Genomic DNA, 16,493 nt, shown 5'->3' on the forward strand with positions numbered 1-16,493 from the left:
GGTGGTTCTGTCCCCACAGCCTACTTTAAAGGCCTTGGTGACTAATAAGACCCCCACTCACTACAATGTGTTATAGACCTCTTTAGTGACTTTTACATTACGGCTGAATATTGTGCCTGTGCACACCAATCTTGAAACCCATTGTGCACCTTCTATTCCAAAGTCTGTATTCTTTCTTTTCCCTGCGGGTGTTAGTGTTTTTGATTTGTGTGTTAGGGTATTTCCAACTAAAAATCAGATTTTTATAGAACCTTGGTTGGATATTTTTATTTCAGTACCACAGTAATATTCTTTGGACTCGCTCCTCTTGACGAGTATAGCCTGCTATCAACTCATGCTACATTAGAGGAGAAGAAGGCATACCGACACTATCCTGTTTTCTTTTTGGCGTTCTTTGGAATGGGAAGTGTTGGGGTCTTATTTGGATATGGCTCTTGTAGAAGCCAACTACATGGCTTAATTGTATGCTACAAAAGGAGCAGGACACAGGGTTGCTATTCTCCAAGTTATTGTGATTGGGCCCAGCTTCATCAATCGGCTAGTTAAGTGTCAATTCATTGGCAACTTAGTAGGTGGAGACCGTTTTGTTTTTGTACACTTTATGGCTTGTTCTTCAGGATAGGTTTGGTTGTCCAGCTTTAATCTATAATGTAATTTAGTTAATGCCTTCTCTACCCTTTTTTTAAAATAATTTGCATCAAAAGGTCCATCCAAGCATTGGGCCTCAAAAATATTGCACATTGAGGAATCTCAGCCATTAAGGGAATGTTGCCCAGACTTGGTGCCATAATAGTGAAAACTGCAATAAGTTCTGTATCACTGCGTGCCACTTACCTGTCACAATGGCAGCATGATCCTCACAGGGGGTGGCGGGGTTGACGGGCGTGACCTTTCACGTCGTTACGGTGCGTGGCACTTCTTGGTCTGTTGCCTGCAGCAATGGAGAAATTGAGGCTTTGCCTCGTTTACATACCCGTGGGCATTTAAACCCTGGCCAGAACAGTGCACATTGCGTTGCACCCTCTCCCGGTTGATGTGACACTGCTTGGACTCTGTCCCTTGTTCTGCCTCCTCTTGTTTCCTTTTCCTAGTCTCTTCTGAATTGCTCGGTGCCTTTTTATTCTATGCCACCTTCTTGGCTCCTGCCAACCATTGCCAGTCTCGTCTCTGCTGACCACATAGCAAGGTAACCAGCAGGTTATGGAGTGCAATCTCTTCCTCTTGTACCATCATTTCCACCACCCCTGTCCAGTGCTTTGCACTGTACTGCACCACGTAAATTAGGGGTGGTGGTGTTCTGTAGTGCTGGGAATGTTCTGTAAGGGGTCAAGAGTAAGACTCTGACACAGTGGCATGTTTGTTGGTTGCTATATACTTTTATTTCCAGAAAATAATAAGGGTTGGGGAACATCTTATCTATAACTCATCATAAGAGGGGTTTCCCTGCCTCAACAAAACCAATGACCCTCTGTTTCAGGATGTTAAACAAAAGGGCATCCTCCGTCCTGTATCCAAAAAACACTCTAACTCAATGTAATGTGCACAGGGAGGGTCTGGTAAGCTATATACTCGAAGCTTGCTTTAAAGGTTCTCCAAATAAAAGGTTTAGGGTGCAGAGCATGAAAGAGAAATACAGGATTCTGCCAGGAAAGTGGGCTAACTTCCCCTAGAGTCCTTCTGGCAGTTCAAAGTGTACTTCTCAAGTTTTGGGCATGAGTCATCCTTTGAATTGCCTTCAGTCGTGCGGTTTCTTTACACTGTTACACTTTGTCCACTGTGAGGAGTCAGACATGGGAGATGGACATATAGGTGGAGTTTTCTTACAAGTCCCCATTTATTAAATAATAACGGATGAGACGAACGCCTGCCTTTCCCTAACCTAAAAAAAACAAGACTAAAGGAACATGACCTAGTGTCCCAAAATGTCTGTCCCTCACACTAATACATACAATAAAATTCATACAAGAATGATATGGCCGGTTTCAACTTCATAAAATAACATATAAATGTAACTATAATGAAAACAAGAATCCTTGTGACCAGGGTTGGATCCCCTTGATCAATTCAGGATGTTTCAAACCAAAGTCCAATTGTAGGGAAGTTCTTTTCACTAGTCAAGTTTCACTTTAAGTAGAATATATAGTTCTTATCATCTAGTATGTCCTTCACAAAGGGACTAACAAGGTCTCTTGCTCTTAAGAAAATTGTTAGTTTCACAACCTTCTGCTTGGCGAACCACACGTCTCTCCCTCTCCATCTTTCTTTCTCAGCCCCCCCCAACAGTTCATCAAAACACAATAGTGAAGTTGCCACTTCTTTTCCACCACAACCTTCTACCAGCCTCACACTACTTCAAATGATCTTGTTCCTGGTCCACTCGCCTGCCAGGACTTACCACCATTTGTCCCTTTCCTGGTTTACCCACCTGCCAGGATAAAGCTCCCACTACTACAATGTTGCACTCTGGGGTGAGATTTGTTCTAAACTTATCACACGTAACTCTTCAAGGTGGAAGGTTGAACCAACAACAATTTCTTTGGTAAGTCTTTTGACTTGCAGCACAATTGGACAACTTCTTTCACACATGCTGTAAAAAGGACAATGATTCTCACATTGATCGAATTGTCTTAGGCAATGTAGGTCACAGTTCTCTCCCCCTTGATTCCTTCTACAAGGAGGGCTTTTCTCCTGCCATCCTTGATTTCTTCCTGCACAACCTGCTGGCAATATATGTTAAAACTTTCTTCCAAAGTTTATCTGGGACTATTGCATTCAAATTGCCTTGGTGTCACATTCAGCTTTCTTTGACTTTGGTAATGCAGGTTAAACTGTCCCTTTATTGGATGTCCCTCTTTTGGAAAGTGGTATTCACTGTACTTGTTTGTCCCATTTTGGCTTGGACAATGCGGGTTAGTATATCTTCTGATTCGATATCTCCCCTTTGGGAGATTACATTTGCTTTGACTAGCTATTGCCCCTTTTTGGCTTTGGCAATGGATTTTAGTGTTCTTGCTCGCTTCAATTTAAATGTTTGGTTTTCAAAAGGTCTACATATGCTCAGCTGTCTATTTCAGAGCTCCCCGGGGTTACCTCTAATAGGCCAATTCACTGGTATATCCTGGCGTCCCTGTTGGACTCGCCGGCCCTGCTTTTTCCCACGTCGGGGCGGGACAGCCTTTGACCGCACTGGGTCCCTTCTCTCCACTTGCGCTGGCTGTCAGTGGAGCACTCGCTGCTCCATACGTACTCAGCTGAGAAGGTGTCAACTGAGTGCAAGGCAGGACAAGGAGAGCTTCTCTCACCTCTGGGACAGATTGTCTTCTTACCGCTGCGTGTCCTCTGCATTGGTCTGGACCTCTGTCACTTTCCTCACACGTGGCAATGCAGCGGCTCCAACCTCTGCTACCTCCTTCTGCTGCTGCTGCTTCTTTTACGGATTTCTACTGACCTGCACTTGACGGGCCTTTAACTATTTAAAGGTCCTGCGCAGGTGTGGGTCATTGGAACGACTAGACCGCTCACTACAGTTTAGTGACTGAGCCCTTCTTCCTCGTCTAAGTACTAGGAGCATTATGGGAAGTCCATAACGTTCTTCATTGTTTAAAAATCAACTGTAAACCATCAAGACCATAGGATCACTAAGGACATGTGTCCAGACTACATTGCCCCTAGGGCTGATCCCTACAGAATAAGGAGAAGGGAGGCATTCTCCTGGTACTATTTAGGTTTCCTTCTTTTGTTTAGTGGTAGGGCTAGAGTAGAGGACATTTTTGGACGGAGGATGGATTTTCATTTGGACTTCCACCCCGACGACGAACACCCCATTTATTACTTGGTTAGGTAGGGTCCACTCTCTAGAACTAGGGAAAGGTAGGTGTTTTCTTCTTTCTTTAAATAAAAATCATACTGAAATGCCACATCTGTCTCCGACTCATCACTGCAGCATGCCACATAACATACCTGGTACTCTGAACAAGAGAGCTGATGCCCTGTTCCGCTCATTACAAGAGGACGCTGACCACAAATCATCCCGTTTTTTTATTGTTTCCCACCGAGCATTTCGTGATGGCTATTGCACCTTTTTATTGGTCCAAATCCGAGAAGCCACTCAATTGGATCCACAAGTACTGAGTTGCTGATGACTCTTGAACTAGGTGGAAGGTGGGCTCCTGTTCCATAAGGACATTCTTTACATTCCTACACATGCCCTGCAGGCATTACATTTCCATGACTCCAAACTGGCAGGGCATAACTGGACCTCTGCCACCACAGAACTGAAAAGTCAATTCTGGTGGCTGGATGTGAGGAAACATGTGGAGAAGTATGGTGCCTCATGTCCCACGTGTCCCCAAGTTAAGGTCCATTTGGGTTTATTGCAACCTTTGGAATTACATCCCCGTCTGTGGCACACGCTCGGCATTGACTTCATTGTGGATCAGCTCCCATCGTCTGGATATACCTGCATCATGGTGGTAGTGGGCTGTAACATGTTGCCGGCACATTTCATTCCCTTGACTGGCCTGCCTTCATCCTCCGTGATGGGTGCAATCTTTTTTCATGACGTATTTTGACTATATAGTCTGCCAGAGAAACTAGTGTTCAAGCGTGGCAAGCAGTACACATCCAGGTTGTGGACTGCCTTACACGGTCATCTAGGCGCTAGACCCATGTTCAGTTTCGGCTACTACCCTCAGTCGAATGGCTAGACTGAAAGGAGTGTGATGAATCTGAGGATGTCGTCTCTGCTCCCCTAGGGGGAGACCTTTCCCATGGTAGTCAAGGGGGTGCATCCACTGTACAATAATCCCCTGGGGGTGGCACACCGGGGGAGGATTGAGGAAGCCCCTTACGGGATAAGGGACAACCCTCCCCAGAGAATGCGGTGTCTCCGCCAATCACAGGACCCTAGACCTCCTTCCTACAACCCTAAGGCCATTCCCTTCCCTAATAGGCTCATGAGTTGTCAGCCTAACGTTGCCCTAGAAAGTACTGAGACGAAGAATAGGAGTTACCCAAGTGAAGATCCCTTTCCCAGTACTTTGACAAAGAACCAGCCTAGTGACTGGGAGTCATAAGATCAGTACTGTGACCATTAGGGAAGTGTGGTGGCATGAGGATTACCTATGAGAAGTAGTGGTTACTGACTCCTATTGGTCCAGCAATGGTAGAAATAGAGCAGGGAAATCAGGAAATGTTGTCAAGCCTTCCCTGGAGGAGCAAGGAGCAGGAATGCTTGTCAAAAGCAGAAGGGGCTGTGAACTAGTTTGGCTATCTGTCAAGTTCTCACATTGTGTACCTCACTTTGACAAGGTTCTTAGGAGAATAGGGTATGTCAAAAACCATTCCAGGAAAGTTAGAAAGGGAAGGTGGTTGAAATATTAGATTCAGTTCTGTGAATAGAGCATTTCTTTTAGTTTGTTCTATTTCCCTTAACTAACTTTCAATTAGAAAGATGAAATGCCCCCAAGCCAAGATGGTGGAACATTTTCACAACAGTGATTGGTTCAGTTCAGAGCATGCAGCATTGTGATGTCATTAGAATGTTAATAACAATTCTCAACTGCCTTTCATTAAAGTATGCTTCAGAGTAGGTCACATATTAGTTAGCTCCAGTAAAATTCATTTAAAGTTTCATTTTTAAGGAGAGTAATATCCTTTTAAGAGTTCCAATGCTATAGTAGTAATTGTAGTTAAGTAACAGGAGAAGAAGTCTGCAGAAGAAGAATTCCAGTGAGATTCAGTTGCTGAGCCAGAGAAGAGTCAAGTTCCATGAACAAAGATAAGCTAAGTGGACTTCTGAATTTTCAAGTGAAGACTCAAATAATTTTGAAATGTTAATTATTTAAAGACTTTCAATTGAGCATTTCGTTTTTTGAACAATAGAATCTTTATATTATTTATTAAGAAAACAGTCAAGGAATCTTTAATGACCTATATATATATATATATATATATATATATATATATATAAGGTTCAGCAATTCATTTTTGTGTTCATTTTTATCTTTTCTCAATACTAATAAGGCACGCGGTTCTTATCGTCGTGTTTTTAACATTTAACCTAATTATTAATATATATATATATATATATATATATAACTAACTTCAGGTTCGTTTTGTTTTTTGAGCCTGCGTCACGTATTTCGGTGGATTTGCAAGCGCGTGTAGAGGAAAGGACCTAACGACGTCGCGCGTGCGTCGCGGCCATTTTGGATTTTCATTGTTTTTCCTCATTTTTTATTCGTTGCTCGTAACGGAAGAGAATTCTATTTAAGGACAGCGTTTGCAGTCTGATTGCACAGCGTTTTGCAAGCAATTGTTTTCCTCCTTGATTAGGAGAGTATTCAGAAGAAATACATGTGTAGCAAAAGACATTTATTGGAAAGCATTCCGTATGTGAAAAAAGGAGTATAAAAAGTTACAGCTGAATATTTTACAAAGATTCTTCAGAATACAAAAGAAATCCTGAGAGCAGAAAGACAAATAGAAGAGATATTGCTAAGAGTATCTACAGTCAACACACATCTTCCTGAAGCAGCCTATTGGCAAATCAAGCTTAGGCAACAGGTAAATGTAAATGGAGAAAATATAATCTAGAGAGTAGTCAGTAGTGATTAGAAGATTGATTTATTTAAAGTTGCATTTCCTTTTTAGGAACATCCCATCTGAGTCAAAACTTTCCGAGAAGACGGTCTGAAGTACCTGCTGTGGGAGTTCTTGTCTTTTGTTATTTTCTCCATTCCCCTTTTCCCTTGGGTTTGCCTGGCCAATAGTTTTAAAGAAACAGGATTGTTGAGCAGGCAGGCTTAGGGGGCTAGGTGGGTCAGCTTCACTCCTGCAGGATCCCACTACTTCAGAGTCCTGACACTATCTGAGAGACAGGGAACCTTTGGATGCTGACAGAGTCCCCAGTCCTTCCTGGAGGAACCCCAGAAGAGGAGACTCCACAAGAAGGAACGAAGGGGCAAACGAGCAGTCGGGTTTGGCAGTCAGAGGAGGCTGAAGAGACCAGTGATCGTCTACAGCCTGCAGGAAAAATGGATCCTCTGAGGAGGACGGGTGGTGCCGTGCACTAGGCGGGTAGAGAAAAGCCACAAGGGGAGCCACAAACCGTGAGAAAGGAGAGCTTGAACGTGGTCAAAGCGGGAAGGACTACACTGGCTGGTGCCAAGACTTACCTCAGTGCATCCTAGTTTCCGGCAAACCGCCAGCGAGGATGGACACCCCCCACACCCCTGGACAGAGGCATCTGCAGACCCCGCCATTCACCTGAACTCTGCCAGAGCCTCGAGGAACAACGCAGTGGCTGGAGAAATTCCGGTACCTAACGAGAGGCAGGAAATGGGTACGCCGGTTTTCCATGAGGCATTGAAGGTCCGGGGAGACAAAGGGGTGAAATTAAACATTGGAAAAGGAGGGTATGCAACCCTGAAGTTACATTGCGAGTCTGGGACCCACACCCTTATGGAAAAAGAGGGTCTGGGACCCTGAGAATCACTTAGAGTACAATTATATGTTTAGCAGGAGTGTGAACCGAATCGATATGATAACAAATTGCGATACTGGGATCTGCACCCATATGAAAAGCCGAGAGTAACCACGATGACGTAATCACGTGTTTGGCAGGAGAGTGAACCAAACAGATTCTGGGACCCGCACTCATGTGAGAGGATGGTGCCTAATATAAGGAAGAATAAGAGCGTTGGGGCCCCACATCAAAGAGAACCAGTCGATGAGAGGAGCACCTATGTGAGCGATTTGAAAGGGTCAAAGATCCTGGAATTGGTCAAAAGGAATCGTACAGTTGATAACAAACTGCTTCAAGTTGATAAAATAAAGAATTTTAAATCCAAGAAACATATCCCTGTGAATAGCCCAGTGACATTTGCCTAAGAGGATTAAAGGGCCCCCCAACCCCAAAAGTAAGGAAACGGAGAAGAACTCTAGGCAAAAGGAGAATAACCCTAGCAGGGGAATCTTACATTTTTGAACTTTGTTTATTTCATCACTTTTTGTTAGAGAGAGACTGGGAACTTTTCTGTTTCTTGAAAACACAAACAACACTTGTCACTTTAAGAAGAGATCATCCATGCACAGTTGCTTTAGATTATTGTTGGGACAGGAGCAGGTTTTTGGACACGACCATGACAGACGTTTTAGCTTTGGACTTCTTGACCATTTCACTAGTTTTCTTTGAGGTAATAAATACAAGTTTATACCCAAAACCATGCCACCATTGTGTCTAAGTCTTACTTCTGCACCCTTACAGGACAAATCAGACTGTGGAACAGTATTTATATTGTTCCTCTAATGCCTTGCAAACGAATAAAGTACGTACCTGTCCATGGCGGATATCGCCTATAACAACTAGTAATCTGGCCACACAGTGCAGCCTGTTTGGCAACTACGGCTTCCACTCCAGACTCTTGCTAATGACCCCTAGCCGGGATGCAAACAATGTTCTTAACCTCCAGGCTGTAAATAATCAGATTTGAGTCCATAAGGTGGGTGACCAAGTGTGGCTTACAACCTGCCATCTGCCTGCTCAGAATGTACCTAGGAAGCCAGCCCCTCATTTCACTGGACCCTTTCGCTTCCTGACCTGCAGATCTCCTGTAACTTTTTGTCTTCAGTTACCACTGACATGGCGTGTTCACCTAGTTTTTCATATAGGTTTGTGGAAGCCAAACCACTCATATCTTTGGTTTTCTCTTCTTGCCCTGGACCACTCCTTGTTTCTGTTGGAGTACGAGATACAGGACATATGTTCGGAACTGTTGCTGAAGGATCCTGCAGGAGTGAAGCTGGTCCTCTAAACCCCCTAAACCTGCCCGCCCAACAATCCCAATAACTATAAAAATTACTGGACAGGCAAACCAGAGGGGAGAGAGAGAGAGACAGACAGAGAGAGAGAGAGACAGAGAGAGAGAGAGAGACAGAGAGAGAGAGAGAGACAGAGAGAGAGAGAGAGACAGAGAGAGAGAGAGAGACAGAGAGAGAGAGAGAGAGACAGAGAGAGAGAGACAGACAGAGAGAGAGAGACAGACAGAGAGAGAGAGAGAGACAGACAGACAGAGAGAGACAGACAGAGAGAGACAGACAGAGACAGACAGACAGACAGAGAGACAGACAGAGAGACAGACAGACAGAGAGACAGAGAGAGAGACAGAGAGAGAGACAGAGAGAGACAGACAGACAGACAGACAGACAGACAGACAGACAGACAGACAGAGAGACAGAGACAGACAGAGAGAGAGAGAGACACAGAGACATATCGCTCTCTGGAACTCCTACTGCTGGCCCTTCAATCTGTCTTCACTGGAATGACCTTGTATTTATATTTCAGTAGAGTTCCTAAAATAAGAATTCAATCTTTGAATACATTTTCTAACTCTACAAATGACTAAACTTTCTAATCTAATTGGTTCTATTACCTGTAGCCTAAGCTTGAATTGCCGTTAGGCTGTGTATTCGATTGTAGACTTGTGTAACACTTTTCTTCACAATTTTGTAAAATCAAATATATTTTCTTTTAAAAGGACAAATCTTCTTCAAAAGTTCTTTCAAATAAACTCTTCCTCTATAACCACGAATGAATGTCCTTAAAAATAAAAACCAAAGAACTTTATCACTATTACTATTCTAGTTTTGTAGATTAAAACTTAGTCTTTCTTAATATTAAATACCTGATGCTGCATGAGATGAAGAGAAGATTCAATTTTGTTGTATAGAAATTAAAAATCGGTAAAATCTGCATCCAAAAAGTGTCTAATGTTCAAAAGTCCTCCGTGTGAAGCGACCCGCTCGTAAGAAAGAAAAAATGAAATCCAAGATGGCCGCGACGCACGAACGACGTCGTTGGGTCCTTTTCTCTAATCACACGCATCAAAAATAACACAGTACGCGCGAGCAAAACAAACACGACTCGCCCCCGTAGAAAAATTAAATTAGTACTTCTAATAAGTTCTAACGTTAACTCGACGAATAAGAACCGCGTGCCATGTTAATAGTATAAAATGAACAATTACGCGCTTAAACAATCTTAAAAAAAAATCCATTTACTGTTCCAAATTCAGTTGAAAAGACTAAAATGATAAAAATAAATATACTTTAATCCAATATTAAATAATCTCTGAAGATCCAAAGATTAACTTTTGTCTTTAACTGGAGAATTGAAATCAGCTGCACAGCATCAGAGTCACTTAGAAATAGTTTCTTACTTCTACTGCAGACTTCACCTAAATTGAGTACTATGCTAGATGTGGTGAAAACTAAAATATAAGTAATCTACAACCTTTTTAAATGAAAACAAAAACTTTAATTACTGTTCTAACTATAACATGACCTACTGAGGTAGAAACTTTAATGAAAGGCAGTTTAGAAATATTATGAACATTCCAAGTGACAACACAATGTTGCCTGCTATAATCTAAACCAATCGCTGCTGAGAAAGCGTTCCACCATCTTTGTTTGGGAGGACTTCATCTTTCTAAATGAAAATTAGTTAGGAGAAGATGAACAAACTTTAAAATGAAAATTATTACACTCCAACCAGAATTTGTCTAATATTTTAACAAACCTCCCGTTCTAGTTCTCCAGGGATAATATCTAACGTCCAATTCTCTTAGGGTCCTTGCAAATGTGAGGTACATAATGTGCAATCCTGACAACATCAGACTCCCTGCTTCACAAGGGTTGCATTTATCTTTTGCTGGTCTGGAAGGGGTATGCTGCTTGTGGGAGCATGTGGGCAGCTCCTTCTGATGTCCATGCCCCCGTCTGGTTTGATGCTGCTTCCTTCATCATCCTTGGAAGCCGGCTGCTCCATATGGTCTTTGGGGGTGGACCGCTTATCACTGCTCGCACTACTTACCTGTCATGATGGTAGCATTATCCCACCAGGCAGTTCATCCACAGCCGCACCCCTGTACTTCGCAGCGTTCGGCGGGGGCGGTAATGTTTGGTATCGCGCATGCTTGATGAGCTGTCGGTGACAATGGTGAAACTGACGCTTTGCCTCGTTTACATTTTAGCAGGCATTTAAACCCTGATCAGGACAGTGCATCTTGCATCACAAACTGCTGGTTGAGGTGATGCTGCTTGGGCTCTGTCCCTTGTTCTACCGTCTCTTGTTCCCTGTTCCTGATCTCCTCTGGCTTGTTTGGTGCCTCGTTCTTCTCTGTCTCCTTCTTGGCTCCTGGCGATCACTGTCACTTGTCTCTCTGCTGGCCACTTTTCTTTCCGTTACCTGCTAACCTTGCTCTCTGCCTCTTGTACCATCCTCTCTACCATCCCTGTCCGGTACCTTTCACTGTCCTGCCACCACATAAACCGATTTATGGGGTGGTGGTCCGTGGTGCCGGGAGGGATGCCACCTTCCTCGGCGCAGTTATTGTTACCTCTGCCGGGGAGGTGGGTGACACTACCGTGCTGCCCATTCACCGGACCAGATGAAAGGGACCCTCAACGCGGATCCACCTGACCATCTGCAGAACTGGATTACAGATACGGAGGACCCGCGAGTGGCCCTGCATGACATTCTGTGACAATGGATTTTGTTGAAAGTATGAATGACCATCACTGCAAAATGTTGAACCTTGAATGAAGGGTTTTACTTTTAATTATTTTCCTTCTGTCAACTTTAAAGTGTAGCATGTGTTAGAAAACACTATTGGTACCTGTATAGCCATAGAGCTACACTCTGTGTACCATTTGCTTGTTCCCATTGTATGAAGACATTTTTTGAAAATGTGTAGTACTGCTTCCATAATTCCAATAAATAGCATAATAAGAATAATAATTCAAGTACCCAATGCTGTACCCAAAGCTAATGGCTTGCATGTTGTCTAGTGACCGATTTTCTGCATGCACATAGGTTTGAATTTCTTTTTGTTTTGTGTTCCGCCTTTCACAGGAAGAGCATTGCTAGATGTGGTTGTGCTGTCACTGGACAAAGATGCTCCCAAATTAAAAGATGTTCTTGCAGCTGTTGGAGCACTAAAACACTTGACAGAGTGGCACTCTGCTAAAATCACGATTGCAGCAACGGATACCAAAGGGTAATACTAGCATACTCTTTGTGGACCTATACATTCACTTTGTCTTGCATGCATGATATCTGGACAGTGGAATCCAATGAACATGTTTTATAGTGCTACAGCAAAGGATGGTGGCTGACGCAGAACACCCAGAAAAAAAAAAACTCCTTGTAATTTTCAAGCTGAAGTCCACTGCGGATCCTTCTCTGTATTTCCTCCATCAGACCTTTGTGGTGGTAACTGCTACTGTACCATGTGCATTTTCCTCTTTCAATGATGGAAAGTCGTTCTTACTTTTTACAAAAAACTTGACCTGGACCTTTTCTGAAGTACCACATTTTCTGGCATTCCCTCAGGACACATTCTGTAGCACTTACTAGTGTATATGGTGGTGCTGTCTCTCTAAAGACCCCCACCCCTTGGTGGTGTTCTGACTTTGCAGTAGATAAACCCAACAAATCTGAAACCAAAGACCTGGCTGGTTATTTTTCTACAGTAACAATGCCAATAGGCAGTGTTCAGCCTGGAAATGATATACCGGTTCGGGGTGTCTGCCAGTTCTGTCCTATTCCTGAGGAAATGCTGTCAAAGTACCCCAATAGCACTGCTCCTGTCTGTGGCAGGGACATGGCGAGATGCTCCTTGAGGCCCTCCCACATGACCTCGCATTCTCACCCTGCTCACTTGCTCTTCTTTATCACCCTACTCTTTTGGTTGCTTCTCAACCGTATGTTTGTTTCACTCAACCCACCTCCTTTCTGCAAGTACTCTGGCAAAGGCCAGAGAAGCCCAGCTTGTAGTGTTAGGCAGGCTGTCCCTTGAGCCTGACCTGACCCTCAGAATGGTAAATGTGACAGAGTAGACTGGCTTCGCTCTCAGGAGGGGAGATGGCCGATCCTAAGGGATAGCTTACAGTCCACAACAGCACACACTAAAGGAAAGTTCTCAGAGAACATTTCCGAAAACATGCTTCTTATAGTGATTTCTTGATGCACAACATTATGAAAAGTAGGTACTTGTTAGGGAGATTTATCATTTTTATGCTTCTTCCCCTCTCCTAGTGAGTGCCCCACACTGCTGGACTTTTATCTTGAATGAGTGGAGCCTTTTTCCACTCATTAATTCGAATGGGCTCTGGCTTTTGGAACTCTGTTCTGTGTTTTACCTTTACCATGTAGTCTACTTGCCTCCATATCTCTTAAGGCATCTGGGTTTTACGTTTGCAGCACACAGCTCCTTGTGGGTAGTATTTCTGGGAATCCTTTGGGTTCTCCTTTGAGATTGTTTCTTTATCCTTACTGCTGTACTTAACTTTGTATCCCTCCTAAAGCGTTATACTCTGAGAGATTGGCACACACCACCTTATGTGGAATGCCAAGGGGGTACCTAGTTTCCCCCCTTCTCCTGTGACTTTTCAGTCACCTTGATAACCCTCTAGTTATGGCTGGTGGCAGTGGACGTGTTCTAACACCTATTGTGCTATTTTGTACCGCAGACTATTCAGTCTCAGTTGTGCACAATAGGGTCACCTATTTTCTAACCTGGTGGCTCCATTCTTTTATGCCATTTCTAGCGTGGTTCTTTGGTAGCCCTTCTACTATTCTGGGAGGGGAAGGTGTCTGTCTCAGGAACTCTTTGGTGTCCCCTCCTAGGGGCCAGTGTGTCTCGTCAGGCAGGAAGTGGGGGAGGATGGTTTGAACCCCCTGCTCTTTGTCTGCCTGAATGGAACTAGCTCCCATTAGGGGTCTGGCTGTCCTGATTGGACAGCCACTTACCTCTGTGAACTGCTGAGAGAGATTGCAGAGGAGTGTGTGCTGTTACTGAATAAAAGGTGAGGTTCCTGAAGTGAAAGGCTAGTTGACCACTGTAACTTGAAGTAAACGAAGACGACAACCAGAGATGCCTGCAGACCCTTTGCAACACTGTGAAGTGACCACTGTTGTCCTTACCCCTTTTCTATGCGACAGAGGAGTTCTGAAGAGGATGACCCCTTCCCTTTCGCTGGTAGGACCAAGCAGCCCTGAGACGAACTACAATCTGAGCCATTTCCTTAGGTGCTGTGCCTTTCCAGAGCTCCAGCCCGCAAGTACCTGGAGACATCAAACCCAATCGTAGTGCATCGTCATGCCAAGGCCAAATCGTCTTTGCTGAGCTCCAGATGAACCTCCAGAGACACAATCCGACTCATTCAAGTCCCCTCACCAGAGTGCAGGAATCAAGGTTGACTGGGCAAATCGTGTCCTTTGTTGGTGCTGTAGAAAAGGCGTAAAAACTGCAGACTGACCAGAGAAGCTGAAGAAATCTGTGCCAGAGGTCCTCTCTCTCTCTCTCGAGACTGCTGCTGAGGCATCCCATTCATTGTCCAGCCTTTTGTCACCAGACCAAGGAATCTGCAGACCGGGTCCATCGCTGCTGCATAGAAGAGAATCCAGCCACAAACATTTCTTCTAACCTTAGGCACTATGGGGTGAAGAGGTATTGCTTACCTTAAACCAAGAAGTTGCTCCAGTGTTGGAGAACACGTAGAGGTGGGAAGGGTGTCCACTTTTACCTCTGGCCAAAGCTGTCGGCTTGTGTCCCTTTTTGAGTCCTTTTTAATAGGGTCTCCAATGTTGTGTTCTTCTAGCATCTTATCTAAGAGACTGAAAATATCCACTGGAACATTTGCTGTTCTGCTTCGTAAGACTTTGGACCCTCTCCGAACTGACTTTTACATGTCATTAGGGATTGTACTTTTAAAGCTTTAGTTTGTAGAGAAACTTCCTCTAGAATGTTTCACTAGCCAACCGCTTTCCTTCCTAAAAGACTTTATGTGGTTTTGCTAACTAGATGCAATTACTGTATATCTTTGTCTGTGCGGGGTCGTACCGATGAACTGTAGTTTATTCAACCTTTCACGCATTCATCCTAAAACATCATTCCATAGGACAAAGTTAAAGGTGCAGGAGCTCCCTTCTCCAGCCTCAAGTTAAAATGTCCCCAAATATTTCTACTTTCCTCCAAAACGGACAATAATACAAAATGCACGCATTATCTCCCAGTCTCCACTCGCAGGGACTGCAACTCTGCACAAGCACACAACAGATGTCTTGCCGATTCAAGTGAGCCATCACCACACAGCCGACATTCCCGGTCAGATCTAGGGATCTTGCTCCAAGCTCCCTCAATATCCCCAGTCTTACCACGTTGAACTGATTTTTAAATCTTCACAAATCAGGTGATTCCCCAGGAAATCGCGTATGTATGTTGGGGGATCAGACCTTAGCTGAACATAATACACAAACTCCTCGGCACTGTTCCTTGTGGTGAGATTTACCAAATCCTGCTCATCCCTCCATTCCGCGATGATGGCTTTCATCACTGATTTTTAAAGTGCCTCAAAGAGTCACCCCAAACGCACCTTGGCGCTCTGCCCAGCCACAACCCTTCCAACCCGCACAGTCTTGCCACGTTGCTGCCCACCATATACTTAGCACGCATAGTGTCTGCTTCCAGTACAAGTCTCAGCAACGTGCCGCTGTCATGACCGCTGCCCCTCGCCCTGGCAGTCAGGTCCCCTGGGCTGCACCACGGTGTCCCATCATGGACCCAATCATGTCCCCCAAGACTCTCTTGGAGTCAGTCCTGGCGTCTTTGGCGCCAGGCTCATATGGCAGAAGGGGGAGATGGAGCTCACAATGGCAGTGAAACAACATGGATGCCCCCACATGGTTCAGTTCCAGAACTGAACCATGCAGTCTAGCATTTAGGATGTGGTCAGGCCTGAAGGCACCTGGGATACCTGCAGGCTATATAAGCCACACCCAAGCTGGAGAACACGCTTCGCGTTGCTCTCGCAGTGTGACGTTCACTACGACCTGTCGGATCTTCCTCAGCATTCCCGGCCGACACCTGCATAAAGAACACCACCATTAGTTATTCTTACCTGTTAGCAAGCCAGCTCCTGTCATCCGCTCCAGTGTCCTGAACATCCAGCATCTCGGCGAACTCTCCTCTTCTCTTCTCTTCTCTTCTCTTCTCTTCTCTTCTCTTCTCTTCTCTTCTCTTCTCTTCTCTTCTCTTCTCTTCTCTCTCTCCCCCCCCCCCCCCCCCCACCTGGGGGGAAAATGGAAAAGCAGCATTAGTAAGCGTTTATTCTTCACATTTAAACAACAATCGGCAGACTCATGCGTACCTGAGTTGAACTTGCTTCTGGTTCAAGGCCATTCCGGTCTTCCGACAACCTGCAAGTGAAAAAGCAAGGCTGATTAACACGCATAATTACTCAGAGGCAATTCGAACAACACCTACTCACCGCTCCGCATCCTCTCAGCAGCATCTCATCCGGAAAATCATGCTGACCTGCAAGCGAGGGACAACACAGGTTAGCACACCGCAAGGAAAGCACATAGCACTGCGCTCTGCGCTTTCACTTACCATCTCGAACACAGCCCCCGCCAGCACGGCATCTTCAGA

At 44.6% G+C, this 16,493-nt stretch overlaps 1 protein-coding gene across 2 annotated transcripts in view; it reads left to right on the forward strand.

The window, feature by feature from the left end:
- Positions 1-16,493, forward strand: part of MTBP (MDM2 binding protein) — a 701,292-nt gene that overhangs the window by 86,882 nt on the left and 597,917 nt on the right. For both annotated transcript variants that reach the window (XM_069621563.1, XM_069621564.1), the window contains exon 6: positions 11,915-12,059. In XM_069621563.1, the coding sequence (XP_069477664.1) occupies positions 11,915-12,059 (145 nt within the window). The remainder of the gene's footprint in view (positions 1-11,914; positions 12,060-16,493) is intronic.

The sequence above is a fragment of the Ambystoma mexicanum genome, chromosome 5q, assembly GCF_040938575.1.
Source record: "Ambystoma mexicanum isolate Mex_15411 chromosome 5q, UKY_AmexF1_1, whole genome shotgun sequence".
Taxonomy (NCBI): Eukaryota; Metazoa; Chordata; class Amphibia; order Caudata; family Ambystomatidae; genus Ambystoma; species Ambystoma mexicanum.